At 36.1% G+C, this 15,354-nt stretch overlaps 1 protein-coding gene across 1 annotated transcript; it reads left to right on the forward strand.

Moving 5' to 3' along the window:
* The first annotated feature begins 9,865 nt into the window (after nt 1-9,865).
* Nucleotides 9,866-10,813, forward strand: LOC114684271 (olfactory receptor 10W1-like). Its single transcript, XM_028858784.1, has one exon. The coding sequence runs from the start codon at nt 9,866-9,868 to the stop codon at nt 10,811-10,813; it is 948 nt and encodes a 315-aa protein (XP_028714617.1).
* The last annotated feature ends 4,541 nt before the right edge of the window (nt 10,814-15,354 follow it).

The following is a 15,354-nucleotide window of genomic DNA, read 5'->3' on the forward strand; positions in this document are numbered from 1 at the left end:
GAGTGAAACAGTGGTCTATAATTGAACCTAAGCTGTCAATCTTAAAGGAATTAGTTGCAGAACAGTTAAAGATGGATCACATTGAGCTATCCTCAAGTAAACATAGTACCCCCATATTTGTTAGCCTCAAGAAATCAGAATGCTACTACTTCCTACAGGATCTTTGTGTAGTTAATGATCTAATGGAAAAGATGGGGTCTACACAGCCAGGCCTCCCCCACCCTAGCACGATTCCTCCATCTTATTATATATTAGTTTTAGATATTAAGGATTGCTTTTTTCAAATTCCCCTGGTGCCACAGGATCAAGATCATTTTGCCTTTACTGTGTGGGAACATAATATGAATAAACCAGCTAAGAGATATCAGTGGAATGTTTTGCCCCAAGGAATGAAGTATATTCCCACTATTTGCCAGTTTTATGTTTCTCAAGCTTTGGTCAATGTCCCCAGGGATATTCTTTTGATCCATTATATAGATGATCTCTTCTTGGCACACTCAGAGGCAGCCTTTCTGCAAAAGACTTCCAAGGGAGTATTAGAAGATATTGCATTTTTACAACTGATGGTGGCTCCAGATAAGGTCCAAATAGTACCCCTTTGCCTTTTTAGGATTTTCCAGTGCTAAGCAGGTCCTCCCCATTTCCTTTAAATTGAAATGAAGGAATTGTACTCACTATCAGAATTACAATTGTGTGGCACAATTAATTGGCTTAAACCTTTCTTACCCATCCCTGACCAAGAGATGAGACATCTATTTTCATTGTTGGAGGGCCTCACCTGTCCTTCTACTAAGCTTAGGCTTACCCAAGAAGCTGAAGAGTTGTTACAAAAGGTTTTGGCCATTCTAGCCACCTCCAGCCTGCAATGCTATGATTCCCAAAGACCTTTATTGGCAATGGTCCTCTGGACACCTATGGGATTCTTGGGAGTGTTATGGTAATCTGGGCCCTTCTATGGAGATACATAAAGCACATTCTGACCTGCACAAGGTCACCTCTAAGTTTGACCAGTACTTCCAACTAGGCCTTAAGGCATGGATGCTGGCACAGAGAACTTATGGATGAGAGCAAGATAAGTTTGTCTCCCCCCTTTCTTTAAAGAATATCCAGTCCCTCTGGGCAGATTCTATCCTTGTTCCAGGAAATGGTTGCAAGATTTACAGGAACGATTGACAATCATTTGCCAAAAAGTAAGATCTTAGCAGAACTCCCCACACTTCCAATACAGATACAGCCCCATGCAGTGCCCTCCTCCACCACCATCCCTCATGCCACTCTGGCCTTTTTAGATTCTAATAAAGCAGATATGGTGTTCTTATCCAGCATTCTGGCTCCAAAGATGTTACACATATTATCCCTAATCCTGAATCTGTTCAATTGGGTGAAATATTGGCCCTTTTCAAAGTTCTAGTAGAGTGTCAGATCAAACCAGTTAATATTTTTCTGACAGCCAATATGCTGGTCAGGAAGTTTGTGTGCTGGCCTTTTCTTGAGTCGAAGACTCACTGACCTCATCACCATCACCATGTTGCTCATACAAGATGTCCTGAATCAGAGGACTGAGCTTGGTATCTGTCTCATATTAGATCTCATTCCAAATTACCCAGAATATTGGCTCGAGGAAATGAGGTAACAGACACCATCATATTAACAGCCAGTATGGATCTCCTAGAACAACCCAGGGCTTTTTACCATCAATTTCATCTGTTTTCACAGAATTTACATAGACTTCTTCCAGAATTACCGGATTCTTAATATAAACATTTGTCCTGGGTATGTGTCACTTGTGCTCCTCTGCCCCCCTTAGGACTGCTTCAATATCCTGGGGCTAATCCTCTAGGCTTGTTGCCTAACACCATCTGGCAGATGGATGTCACGCATCATTCCCCCTTGGCAATCTTAAATATGTTCATGTGATAATAGACACCTATTCCTCCTTTGTTTATGCCCTTACCCTTTCTGGGGAAAAGACCATTAATGTTATCAAGACCCTTAAGTCAGCCATGGTAGTTATGGGGGCACCTTGGACACATAAGACTGACAATGGCCCTGCATATGTGTCTCAACAATTTAATGACTTTCTGGGGTCCTGGAAGATATCTCATACCACTGGCCTCCCTACAATCCACACGGACAAGCCATTGTTGAGAAGATCAACAGAGCTCTTAAGGAGCTGTTAATGGGGACTATCTCACCAGAAGTTAGGAGAGATCCTCATCTGGCTTTAACAGAGGTCCTTTTCCATATGAACTTTCTCAGTTTTGATGACAAGTGGCTCAGCCCAGACTACAAGCACTGGGCATCTCTGCCAAGGAACATGCTTCTGCCCTGGTGAGATGGAGGAATCCTAACTCCCTCCAATGGCAGCCACCAGCCTCCCTGCTAACCAGTAGGAGAAGGTATGCTTGTGTTTTCCCTCAGAGTTCCACTATGCCAATATGGGTCCCAGCAAGAGATGTGTGCTTGGCCATGGATCAGCCTGCTTCCACCAAGGAGAAAATCACCCAGGATGGGTAATGGATATACTCTCCTTTCTTGCTCACGCTGTTCCTCTAAAGGCTGAAGAATTATGAAGCCTTGCTTTTCCTCATTTTGTATGATGCCTTTTGAGATGAGGAATATTAGTTTAGCAGGCTGGGAGCTAGCTAAATATATTAAGGGCCCATGGTCAGCTAAATTTCTATATTATCCATTACAACTAACACATGGAATTTTGCAATTAACCAGACAAGAGCACAGGTTATGGACTTTGACTCTTTATTTTTTGAAAATGTTTGGCATGATATAAAGAGGCTGTTTGATCCCTCCTGGATTTCTCTTATGTTTTGATTGGGGGGGTGGTCTTTTGATCTTTCTCCTTTTTAAGTGTCTCCTACAGTACATCCACAAAAGGCAGTCAGCCACTAAGGTAACTCTATAGGTGTTAATGGCTTTTAGACATCCAACTCATTGCCCTCAACAGGAGGTTATGCATGCCTGGCTTTCTGAAATTCAAAAGGCTGCCTGACACTCTCCACCCAGGGTGACTCCCCAGGGATGGATGCTCTTCGAGGGCTGGTAGTCAAACATGGGTAAGAGCTCATTTGGCAAGCCAACCTAAGACAGGCACAGTCCAGTTACTGAGCCCCCCCTGAGGTGGGATCAACAAGGCCAGAGCAAAAAAACTCTGATTCCTGCTGAGAGCCCATGTAAGAAAATAAAAGGGTGTATATGTAGTAGGACAGGCCTATAGGGTCAAGGAAATTGGCTCAGACCAGTAGCCAAGGCATGCATATAACATACTCCTTAAGAGTCAACCTGGAGTCTGCCCGAGGACCTAGCAACAGTTGATTTGATGTCAGAGATCCTGATCATGCCCAGCCAATGAGGGATGACCACACAGACTGGGCACTGGGAGAAGGGTATATAAGGCCTACCCTGTTATTAAATAAATATTTCATTATTTGCTTTCAATGGATTCTTTGTGTCTGAGTTGTTGATGCTGCACCTTCTCAACCCCTCCCTGAGGGAGCCATTAGAATCCAAGCAACACCTCTATATTCTAGTCTCTTTGGTCTAGGTAGGTAATCTGCAGGGTACTGAAAGAGAAATTTGGACACTAACCCAGCCACAAAATCTTTGACCTACAATGTGCTCTGCCTGCAAGATGTTCTGGGGCAATGGTGGTGCAGAACTTGTGGAAGTTGCCAACCAATATCTGGTTTAATTTGATGAGGCCAAGAGATAGATAACATGCCATGCATTCCTGAATCGTCAGGAACTGGATACTACATAGCTCAGAGACCAAACATAACTTGAAAAAAAGAAAGGAAAGGAAAACAAAGAAAGAAAGATAGATAGACAGACAGAAATAAGACAGAAAGAAAGGGAGAGAGATCAATGAGATAATTCCTACTGATATTCTGTTATACTTATACTCATAGATTTGTGCCTTGTTCATTAATCATCACAAAAGCCTCCCCCAACAAAGATGGGAGGAGGCACAGAGACCCACAAGTGAACACTATGCGGAGGTTGATTCTAAATTGGAGATCTCCATTGGGTACCTCACCTTGGAGCTCAGGAAACCACATAGAAGAGTGGGAGGCAATTATGTAGGAGTCAGAGAGGATGGGGGCTACCAGGAGAACATGGCATACCAAATCATTAATCAGGGATCATATGGTCTCACAAAGTCTGAAAAGGCAAATATGGAGTCAGCATTGGTCTTTACCAGGTCCTCTGCATATATGTTGTGGCTTTTAGCTTGATGGTATGGTTAGACTCCTATAGTGGGAGCAAGTCTATCTTTGATTCTTTTGTCTTGAGACTCTTTTGGATTGTCTTGTCCAGCTTCAATATGAGGGCTTATATCTTCTCTTACTGTATCTTGTTTTGGACTCTCTGGCTGTCCTCTGCTGGAGAGGGGGAGTAGATATGGGGTAGAAATAGATGGAGAAGAGCTATCAGCAGTGGAAGGAGGGAAAACTATGGTTGTGATGCACTGTATGAGAGAAGAATCTACTTTTACTGTAAGTTTTACTTAAAAATTTTAACAAAAAAATGAAGAAAGTATTCAATACTTTTCTTCCTGACTGAAATAAGTCACTTATCATGATGCCATCTAGTTCATCCCACTTTCTGACAAATTATGTCCTGTAAATTTTGATACCTGAAAATTATTCCACTGTGCATATATAATGTATCTTCTTTATGTATTTATCCATTGTATGGCACCTTTACTTGGCCTATGTCTGGGGTATTGTAAATAATGCTGCAATAACTAATAATTTAGAGATAGTTCAGTGGTATATTCTTTTAATTTCTTTGAGAATATATACAGAAGTGGTCCAGTTGGATTGTGTGGTACTTGTACTCATTTTTTAATTAAATATTTTTATTTGTTTAACCACAGAGTACTGGGTTTTATTATACATTTCTATAAATACTTTATTTTGCTGATTCCTCTCCACTCCTCTTGGCTTTCCCCAACACCTTTTCCTATTATGACTTTTATGCTTCGATATGAATTTCTGAGTTTTTTTTCCTTGTTCTAAAAGTATCATTGAAATCTGCATGAAACTGCAATGAACCCAGAGACCACCTTTAACAAAATGGGCAATAAATAAATCCTTGTTCTTTTAAGAGGCTATGATTTCATATGATTTATCTCAGTAACTTAATCTGACATAACTCAACTTTGGGGTTGTGGGAAATATAAAGAAATAAATTAGGACTATAGAAGATAAATCCAGAGCTTATCTTTGATGTATGTGAGAGATACCTTGTAATTATTTCATCTGCCTTATATATTTTTTACATACTGTTCTTGATATTTTGAATTTTAAACATTTCATATAGACAAATATACATATATGTCAATTAATTTCTTACTTTTTTGTATTTTTAGGCTTAGGAAATACATTTCCATAAATGACAATTATACCTCTAAAACCAAGGAAACAGACTTGAAGTAACATTATATAACCAAGTAGGCAAGTCTTTCTTTCTACTGCCAACTCCCAAATAATGAAATGGAGACTTATTATTCATTATGAAAGCTTGGGCTTTATCTTGGACTCATTTCCAACTAACACTTATAACTTAATTAATCCATATTTTTGAATCTATGTTCTACTACGTGGCTCTTTACCTTTCCTAAGTACAGGTTGTTGGACTTGCTTCAAGTCTGATAGTGAAAATGTGTGCCTAGATCCCTCCTCTCAGTTTAACTTTGTGCACAGAAGTGCTGTCTATGCTCCCTTGCCTAGCTATTGGTGGTTCAGCTTTTTATTAAACCAATCAGAAGGTGTCTTAGACAGAGACACATATTTACAGTGTACAAAATATTATCCCACAACAAAGTCATAAATTTGAAAGAAGGCAAGGAGGAAAATATGGAAAGGTTTGAAAGAAGAAAAGAGAAGGGAGACATGATGTGATTATACTATAATTCAAAACATAAAGTATATTTTTAAAGTGAAATATGTATCCCACCATGTGTTGAGAAGGAAACCAAAGGTGTTCTTGGATTGATTTTTTGCATTAGATATATCTTAGCTACTTTATAAGTCATGAAATACAGTGTACATTTCTCTTCCCGCAAGTTCATCAATTGCTCTACCATTAGAGGTTCAATAATGTTTCTTTGTCAAACATATGTAAGGTACAACTTTCACTGTAGACTTGGTTCTGACAACACACTGAGGTGCATTTTACAGTATTATGATTTGTTCTGGTGATACATCTTCACTTTCTCAAAAAAAGACACCACTTTCTTTCATTTAAGGTAGATACTAAATCCTTTATGTCATGGAGGTATGTTTTTATCTCCTTGTTTTTTTTCCAGGTTTTCCTATTTAAATTCATATTTTATTGTTTTCTATTAGAATATTTTCTTCCTGATAATATGTCAGTTTGGAACAAATCTTCATGCAATTAATAAAAATGGTACCCTTTACAGTGCTTAGTTTATATTCATTTTGACAGTTCATTATAAATTTTCATGCATTCTCCTGTGCCTATTTAAATACCTTAAGTAATAAATCCCTCAGAATTATTTGGTAACAAGGGGATAGATTGTCACTCACTGAACTATCTTCTTCTGGGAGATTAGATCGATGAGGCAAGACTCTAGGTGACAAAGCAATTTATTCCTTCTGTGATTTTTGTTTATGATGGTCTAAGAAGGCTGAATCCCACAGGAGTAGTCTGCAATATCACTGTCTTTTCATGCTGGTTAACAAGAGTAGTCAGCTATCATATTCTAGGTCCTGTTTTTTGTGGAAGAGACAGACATATTATGTCCCCTTCTCTCTTCACATTGAAGGTAAGAGAAGTCTTTTTCTATCCCTTGATTTGCAAACTATTGATATTGTTAGAAGAGTAATGGCCTTATGAATAGATTCTAGGATGTCAGAAATACTTTAGCCCAGGACTCAGTGTTCTTCTGAATTCACTTCACAGTCTAATTACCTTGACTAAAATATTAATCACCAATCATTAATGTTAATGTACTAAATATTTAAATTTCACAAGTTTGCAGTTTAATAGAAAACTTGTCTTCATGTGGGGTTTATCTAATCCTCTTTTGTGAAGTGGATATTTTTAATAACATACCTAAAGCAGATAAAAAATGATAGGAGACATATATTATCCACCTTCATAGGCTTCATGCATCAAGCCAAGTGTGTGCAATCCCATGTTTCTCTTAGCATAGCACTATTAGGTTAATGTTAATTTTGTATCTTTAAGTAATATAGAAATAGTAATTTATGTGATATAGCCTTCCTAAAAGATTATCCTGTTATTAGGAAAGTATATATCTAACTGAGGTTTTCTGAATATCAAATCTATAATGTCCATTTTTATGTGACACTAGATACTAGCAGTATGCTATTCTAGCCTAGATTATCAGGGTCTCCATTATATTCAGGCATAATCATTCTCAAATCATTCTTGGTCATGGATGTTGTGTTTCTAAATATGCAAGATGGAAAGGAGCAAGCTTAAATTATGACACAAATTCAAACCATGATGCTAAAAATACTGAAATAAATGATAAAGAATACTTCAGATTAAAGGAATAGTTACTTAGTGTTTGAAGTGTTTCTGTAGAGAAAATATGCCACAGTTTAGAAGAGACACAGTAGATAGAAATCACAGAGAAGCCAGTTTCAGTTTATCACAGATTGAAATTTCAGAGAATTTAACCTTCTAGTACTGGAGCAAGAATTAGAAATTTAGTGGATGCATTGTACATGGAATATGTCTTGATGTACAGAATCTCCTTAAGTTTCAATTATCTGATGAAAATTATACTAGGTGATTTCTAATGTCCTTTTAGCACTAAGAATCCATGAACTTTCACAATTCTCTTGTGAATATTTAATTAACTGAATGATTAAGATGACATAGTTTTCTGGATTTCAATAAAATTCTCAGAACTCATCATTCTGGCCCTCCATCATCAGACAGGTGTTAGGCTAGCCCTTGGATGTCTGCTTATCATAGACAGCAACATACTATGTGATTAAGTAATAAAAATGTTTTTCACAGCGCATCTCAAATTCAGAAAGTAAGTTATATTTCATAAAGACCCCCAAAAGTATTTTACTATGAAATAATCATAAAAATGGAAATAAAAATTAGACACATATATAAATGAGTGCTTACCTATCCAGTGTACAACTATTTTGCAAAATCTTATTGATCATTCACTTTGGTGTTATAGAAAGATAAAAATATAAATAATCCAGACGGTTGTCCTTGACCTTACTGACAATTTTGAGGTCATGTCTTATTGTTTCTCCTTTTATAGATTGTAATTTATATCATATCACTATCCCACTTAAATTCACAATAATTTTTTTGACTTAATCATAATTGCTTTCCAAAATTTTCAGTTAAGAAATTGAAATTCAGAGGTTTTAGTTTCCGTAACATCAGAGAGCCAGTTGGTAGAAATATACAAATCATGTTATTCACAATCAGTAATAGTTTCATACTCACACAATTCCTTCATCCTGATACTGTAGTGAAGCAGGAATATTGATAAATATCATGAGAAAATATTCTCAGTATTTTTGAAATTAAGAAGAGGAGGATAAAATAAATGAAACAGAGACCATTTCCTAGCTGTAAGAACAACATTCACGAAGAGCCATTCATGCCCAAAGTGTATATGACATTGACATGGCTTTCTGTGAATGAATTTTATGGTGAAAGGGGATATTTGGAAAAATATTCTCTTAAAAGACATTTTGGTTAAGGATCAATATTAAAATTTGATAATTTGAAATAAAATTACAGGAAACCTTTCTTTATCATTCCTAAATACAGGCTGGTTATTGAAAAAAACAGTGGAATGTGCATACTTTATGAGTTGGGCCTGTTCATTGAATTTTGCAAAGTGATTTTATATTGTTTTGCTGTTTTGCCTTTTGAGAAACATGCATTTTCCCCTCTAGATTTCACATTTGTTGGTGGAAAATGAAGGGGAATATGGGAAAAGTTTCTGGATTGATATTCTACAGTCCTGTGCAAACTCACAGAAAGTTATCTTGGAACTTTAGTAGTTTTGTTCCTGTTTTAAATGTGTTACAGTAAAACCTATTGTAAACATAATATAAATATAAATATAAATATAAATATAAATATAAATGTGTTGGAGACATATGTCTCCTTATTTGATAAGCCTAGAGAAACCAAAAAGGGGAACACCATTTCATACATCTTATCTGAGCCCTATTAAATCTAACTTGAAGACTTTGCCGATGACTCTTCTTCCCATAATCTGTCTTATTTCTTTCTTTATGCCTTAATTTTCTATTGTATGATGATCTGTGAGTATGAAATTCACATGTCATTGATTTAATGCCTCAAATGACATTGAACTACATATATATATATATATATATATATATATATATATATATATATGTGTGTGTGTGTGTGTGTGTGTGTGTGTGTGTGTGTGTGTGTGTGTGTTAAATCTATGAAAAATAAGTATATGAGTGAATAATGGATGAAATTCTTCCTGACCAATCTTAAATGATTTTTGACTCAAGAAACTCTTGATGATAAATAATGAGCTTGCTGAAAGAATTTGATTATTACTACATGTCTTCTGAAAATACATTTCTGTATCCATCCATTCTTCTGGTGGTTTTAGTTAACAGTCTTTCATTACCAAACTGTTCATAGGTAGAAGTTAGTGTGTAGATTTACAGGAGAACACATTTCATAAAAATAGAAAATAAAAGATACAATCTGTTTCTCATATCTAAATCTATATTTGATTAATAAAATCATTATCTATAATGTAACTATATCACTCACCTGACAGGTATTATTTTCCACTATAAAGAGAATAACTGTGGACTCAATGACCTGGGAGAACCACTCAGCATTGGAGTTTGTGTTCCTAGCCTATCCCAACTGCCCAGAACTACGTATGCTGTGCTTCCTTGGAGTCAGCCTGGCTTATGCATTGATCATCTCTGGGAATATCCTCATTGTGGTTTCCATCCATACAGAAGCCCGCCTACATACACCCATGTACTATTTCCTGGGCAGCCTCTCAGGGATAGAACTATGCTACACTGCAGTGGTGGTACCACATATCCTAGTGAACACCCTACATTCAGAGAAAACCATCACTCTGCTGAGCTGTGCCACTCAAATGGTCTTCTTCATTGGACTTGGTAGTGCTGATTGCTTCCTTCTAGCTTCAATGGCCTATGACAGGTATGTTGCCATCTGTCATCCCTTACAGTACCCTCTCATCATGACTGTAAGTCTTTGTGCCCGCTTGGTTGTGGCTTCTGTGGTCATTGGTTTGTTCCTGTCCTTACAGCTTGTGGTCTTCATCTTCTGTCTTCCATTCTGTCAGACTAGGGGAATAGAGCACTTCTTTTGTGATGTGCCACCAGTGATGCGTCTTGTGTGTGCCACAAGTCATATCCACGAGCTCTCTGTGCTAGTGGCAGCCACACTAGCCATTGCTGTACCATTCCTTTTCATTGCTAGCACCTACGCCTTGATAGTGGCTGCTGTGCTCAAACTCCACTCAGCAGCTGGCCGCCGCAGGGCCTTTAACACCTGTTCTTCTCATCTCACTGTGGTGCTGCTGCAGTATGGTTGCTGTGCCTTCATGTACCTGCGCCCTAACTCCAACTACCACCCCAAGCAAGATCAATTCATCTCTCTAGTGTACACACTGGGAACCCCATTCCTCAACCCCCTCATCTACACTCTGAGGAACAATGAGATGAAAGGGGCCATAGGGAAAATTCTTACCAGGAATTGTCTCTCTCAAAAACTGATAGGATAGAAAACATCCAATATAACAAAGTTTCATCATGGCTAAAGCAAATCCCTGTGTCAATCTAAAAGTATTGTCTCTACTGATATTGAAATCATGTTCACAGAAACAATAAACATAAAACACCTTAATTTTTACCTATGTGTGGTGACATTCTTTACTATGTGCTGCTTTTAGACTGGGTGATTAGTCTTATAAGAAAGATATAAGTAGGTATATGAGCTGAAAGCAATATTAAGTGGAAAATATATGGATTTATATGAGTATTTAGTAGGAAAGATTTGGTTTATTACATAAGTTTTTGATAGAAGATATAATGGGATTGTCTGCATCATTTGTGAGCCAGGAAATGACTGATTCCTGGGAGTCATCGTCAAGACACCTAAAAAGTAAGAGCAAATATACTGTTATCAGAAACCCATTAGAAACTGATGCAAAAGGGAATTTACTCTAGGAATGGTAACTTTGGAGTAAAGACTCTTTTAACCAGTACAATCACACAAAGGGAAACCAGGAAAGGCAATACTATAAACCTCGTGCATCTATTGCTCAGTCCTGAAACACAAGTGGATGCAAGAGGGACTGGTAGCTGTGTGATTGTATCATGAAGTCATTCTCTTGAGATATAAGCTTTGTAGACAGGGAATTTGAGGGCCAGCAACAGACAGAATGATTAAAGTTGTTTATTATACATAAAAGTACATTTTTCTAATGAATTATTGTTTAAATAATTTTTTCATTAAGGAATGTAATTCAGCTTTGCATTTGTCTTAAAATGCTATGTATTAGCAATGTTATCATTAAGTGCTTATAGTGTTACAAATAATACACATAGCATATAATATATATATATATATATTATTAGTCTTAAAAATATTTGCTTTTATAGTAATAGAAGAATATCTAAGTAGAAAGATCCAACACGGCCAATATTTTCAGATAATTAATATTAGTAAATACTGCTAGACAATGTAATTTCTCTGTAATAAATGGAGGTAGCTTGCTGCCAGAACTAAAAGGCAAAGTATCCAGTTATTGTCAATGTTGTACAGACAAGTATTCCGAAGTGATGCCTCTTTCTTTCTGTTCTGTGTGGATTGTGTATATAATTTAAAGAAGGGGGTGGTGCTAATTAAAAAGTCTTACATTTTTAGCATGGTTGACAATTTGAAGTTTTGAGATGTTTTCTGTGACACATCTGATTGGTTGAAAGTTCCTCATGACTTTTGAAGGAATGTTCATCCTGTGGATCACAAAGCATGTGTATAATTTTAAGTTAGCTAATAGTATATTGTTTGGATTTTGTTTTTATTTTTTCTCGATTTTGCATTCAGAGACAGGGTAATACTATGTGGCACAGGTTGGCATAAAACTTGTGATCTTTCTGCATCAGCCTCCAAAGGACTGGGACTATAAATATGAGCTACTATTCTTAAGAAATTGTGTGATTTCAATTTGTAATGTCATTGCTTAGGTTGTCTATGGTCAAAATATTCAGCTGTCATTGTAGATTTGTCCTCTCATTTTCATTTCCTGCTTTAATTTTAACCCAAGAAATGGATCTATAATTTTCAATATCAAGACATGCCTTTTTATATTGTTTTTGTTGTTTATATTTTGAGATTATAATTTAATTACATTTCTCCCTTCGCTTTCCTTCCTCCAAACCCTTTCATGTTTCCCTCTACTCTCTTTCAAAATGATGGGCTCTTTTCACTAATTGCCATTGTATGCATATATGTATTTTCACATACATATATTCTTAAATATAAGCTCTTGGATCTATACAGATATATATATTCTGTGTTTTGAAACTTTGTTATAGGACTTAAACATGTCAAGCATGCTGATGTCTTGCTGAAGTACTAATCACTTTGCCATTAATCAACATCTCTTTTTATTTTTAATTCATTGAGAATTTCATATTTTATATAGCAAAATATGACCACATATACCACCCTCTTTATACCCTCAAGCCACTAATTTCATACCATCTTATTTGCTGTTTAACCTACTTTATCTTATACCTGTCCCAGCTATGATTTGAATCTACTCTTAAAAATAAAAGAGATATAGAAATAATAGAATAAAAGGGTTGATTATTGAATCTACTCTGAAAAGAAAAAAGGAAAGATATATAAATGATAAGATAAAAGGTAGATTTCTGAATCTACTCAGAAATGAAAAAAGAGGGAATATGGAATAATAAGATAAAAAGGTAGATTATTGAATCTAGTTTTAGAAAGCAAGTACTTGTTTTAAATATTTTCTATTGGATTGGATATTTCTGTATTGTATACAAATTTTGCATTGGACTCACCAAAATAGTATAAATAATGAAATTTTTGTCTGAATTATATATATATTGAAGTTTTTATCTGAATCTATCAATTGTTAATGGACTAGACATCATTAATGTAATTCTTGACTGTATATATTTTATATATTTTTTTATATTAGCTATAACTTTTTTTTTTTAATTTTGAACAAAAAGGGGAAATGTGGACATCCCAATATTTATCTGGAGGTTGGAGAACAGAACAGAACAGCCACTATGTTAAACAGAGAGATTAGGCAATGGTAGCACATGCCTTTAATCCTAGCATTCTAGAGGCAGAGATCCAGCTGCATCTCTGTGAGTTCAAGGTCACACTGGAAATAGCCAGGCATGGTGACACGCACCTTTAATCTCAGCACTTTAGATCTCATGTCTTGCTTGAGAAAGACACATGCCTTTAAGCCCAGGAAGTGATGACAGGAAGTAGACACAATGCAGAGACAGGGAGATCTTAGTGTGTTTAAGGCAAACCTAGTCTACAGAGCTAGTTCCAGGACATGTGGGGCTACACAAAGACACCCTAGCTCAAAAAAATAAAAATGATTACAATGGTGGTGGTGGTGGTGGTGGCGGCGGCGGCGGCAGCAGCAGCTGCGGTGGTAGTGGTGGTGGTAGCTGCAGTGGTAGTGGCTACATAATGGTGGAGGCCATGGTAACAAATTGTGGTTACAGAGGAAGTGAAGATTGTGGTTGTGTTGGGGTGGTAATGACAGTAGTGAAGTTGGAGATAATGAATAACATTTATATAGTTTATAACTAATGTCTATTGATAGCTTATGTTCTTTGAAGCATTTTAATCCTTACAAATCTTGTAGAAGGTCCAGACTGCTGTTATCTCTGATTTATATATAAAGGGATTGATATAAAAAAACTATAAAATTATTCAAAGTAATGAGCTAGTAAAATACATAAACTGCACTACAAATAGGCAATGTTGCACCTATACACACGCATCTCATCACTCTTGTGGCTCCCTGCTGCTCCCTGTGTTACAGCAAGGAGGCTGTGTTGTTTGAAGATTCCATGAAAGATAAAATATCAGAGGGTGGAATGGGAGGGTGTGAGGTCAGAAATTCCACAGAATCAATAAACTGGTGACATTTACAGACCATAGTTAAAACTTCATAAAGCTGTAATTATTCAGTATGGCAAAAGCTTTTTCAATGCCAAGTCAACTAGAAGGGACTAAGATTGTGCATGAACTTGGTATCTGAAGGGGTTTTGTACCTAAATTAACAAAGGCAACCCCATGAAGTCCATGAGCTACTTATCACATTAGTCAGAAAAAGAGGATTTAAAATAATACACTAACCACTAGATTTGGCAAGTTGTTTGGTTTTACAAAATATTAACATAGTTAAATATTGTTTATAACAGGGGGATTTTATTCTAAAACAATGGTTTTTACAAATATTGTTTAGTTGTAATGTAAAATGTTCCTCTCCAAAGTATTATCTTTAATTTCTGAAATAAAAATTTGTTAATAAAAAAGGAAAAGAAAACTTTAAAAAAATTGTGAGTGAAATACAAAGTCATAGCAGAGTTTTGAACAGAGGAGTAGGATTAGCAGGCTTTCATTTTTAATAAACCACTCTTTCTGCTGAAGAAAAACTTTTCTGAGAGGAATAGTTTATTCAGTCTTTCCATTGCAGCACTACCAGAAAGCAAACATATTTGGATGTGTTTGAAAGATTAAACTCTAGAAAAATTCATAGACTGAATGTAAGGTCAATGATGACCAAAATATTTTTCATCTGTGTAAGTTAATGATAAGAAGTCATTTATTGGTATGGGGAAGGCTGTGAGAAAATTGAATGCAGGAGGTAGGGAAAATTGAGAAATATGTTCTGGGGGCCTTGGGTTAAATCCTCTCTGCTATTTTTAAAAAAGGACATGAGCATGAAATTTCACATATGTTATGTTAAAATATTTGGGATACTTATAAAACATTATGGCTACAGAAATCATCACTATATTGCTAGTATTTAAGTATGACCTTTCACATAATTAATATAATTTTCAATATTGAGTTTTTCTACCAATATAATGTGTAGATTTTGGCTCTTCTTTCCATACCAAAGCTGAAGCAGAGTTAACTATGTGACATCGGTAGAGAGCCAAACCTGCACATAGTATAATTCAAAAAAAATATTTGTGACAAAGTGAAAAAAGATATGAATTAAGGATCATGAATATGAAGTAGGTTAGGTAC

Source organism: Peromyscus leucopus, chromosome 1, assembly GCF_004664715.2.
Source record: "Peromyscus leucopus breed LL Stock chromosome 1, UCI_PerLeu_2.1, whole genome shotgun sequence".
Classification (NCBI taxonomy): Eukaryota; Metazoa; Chordata; class Mammalia; order Rodentia; family Cricetidae; genus Peromyscus; species Peromyscus leucopus.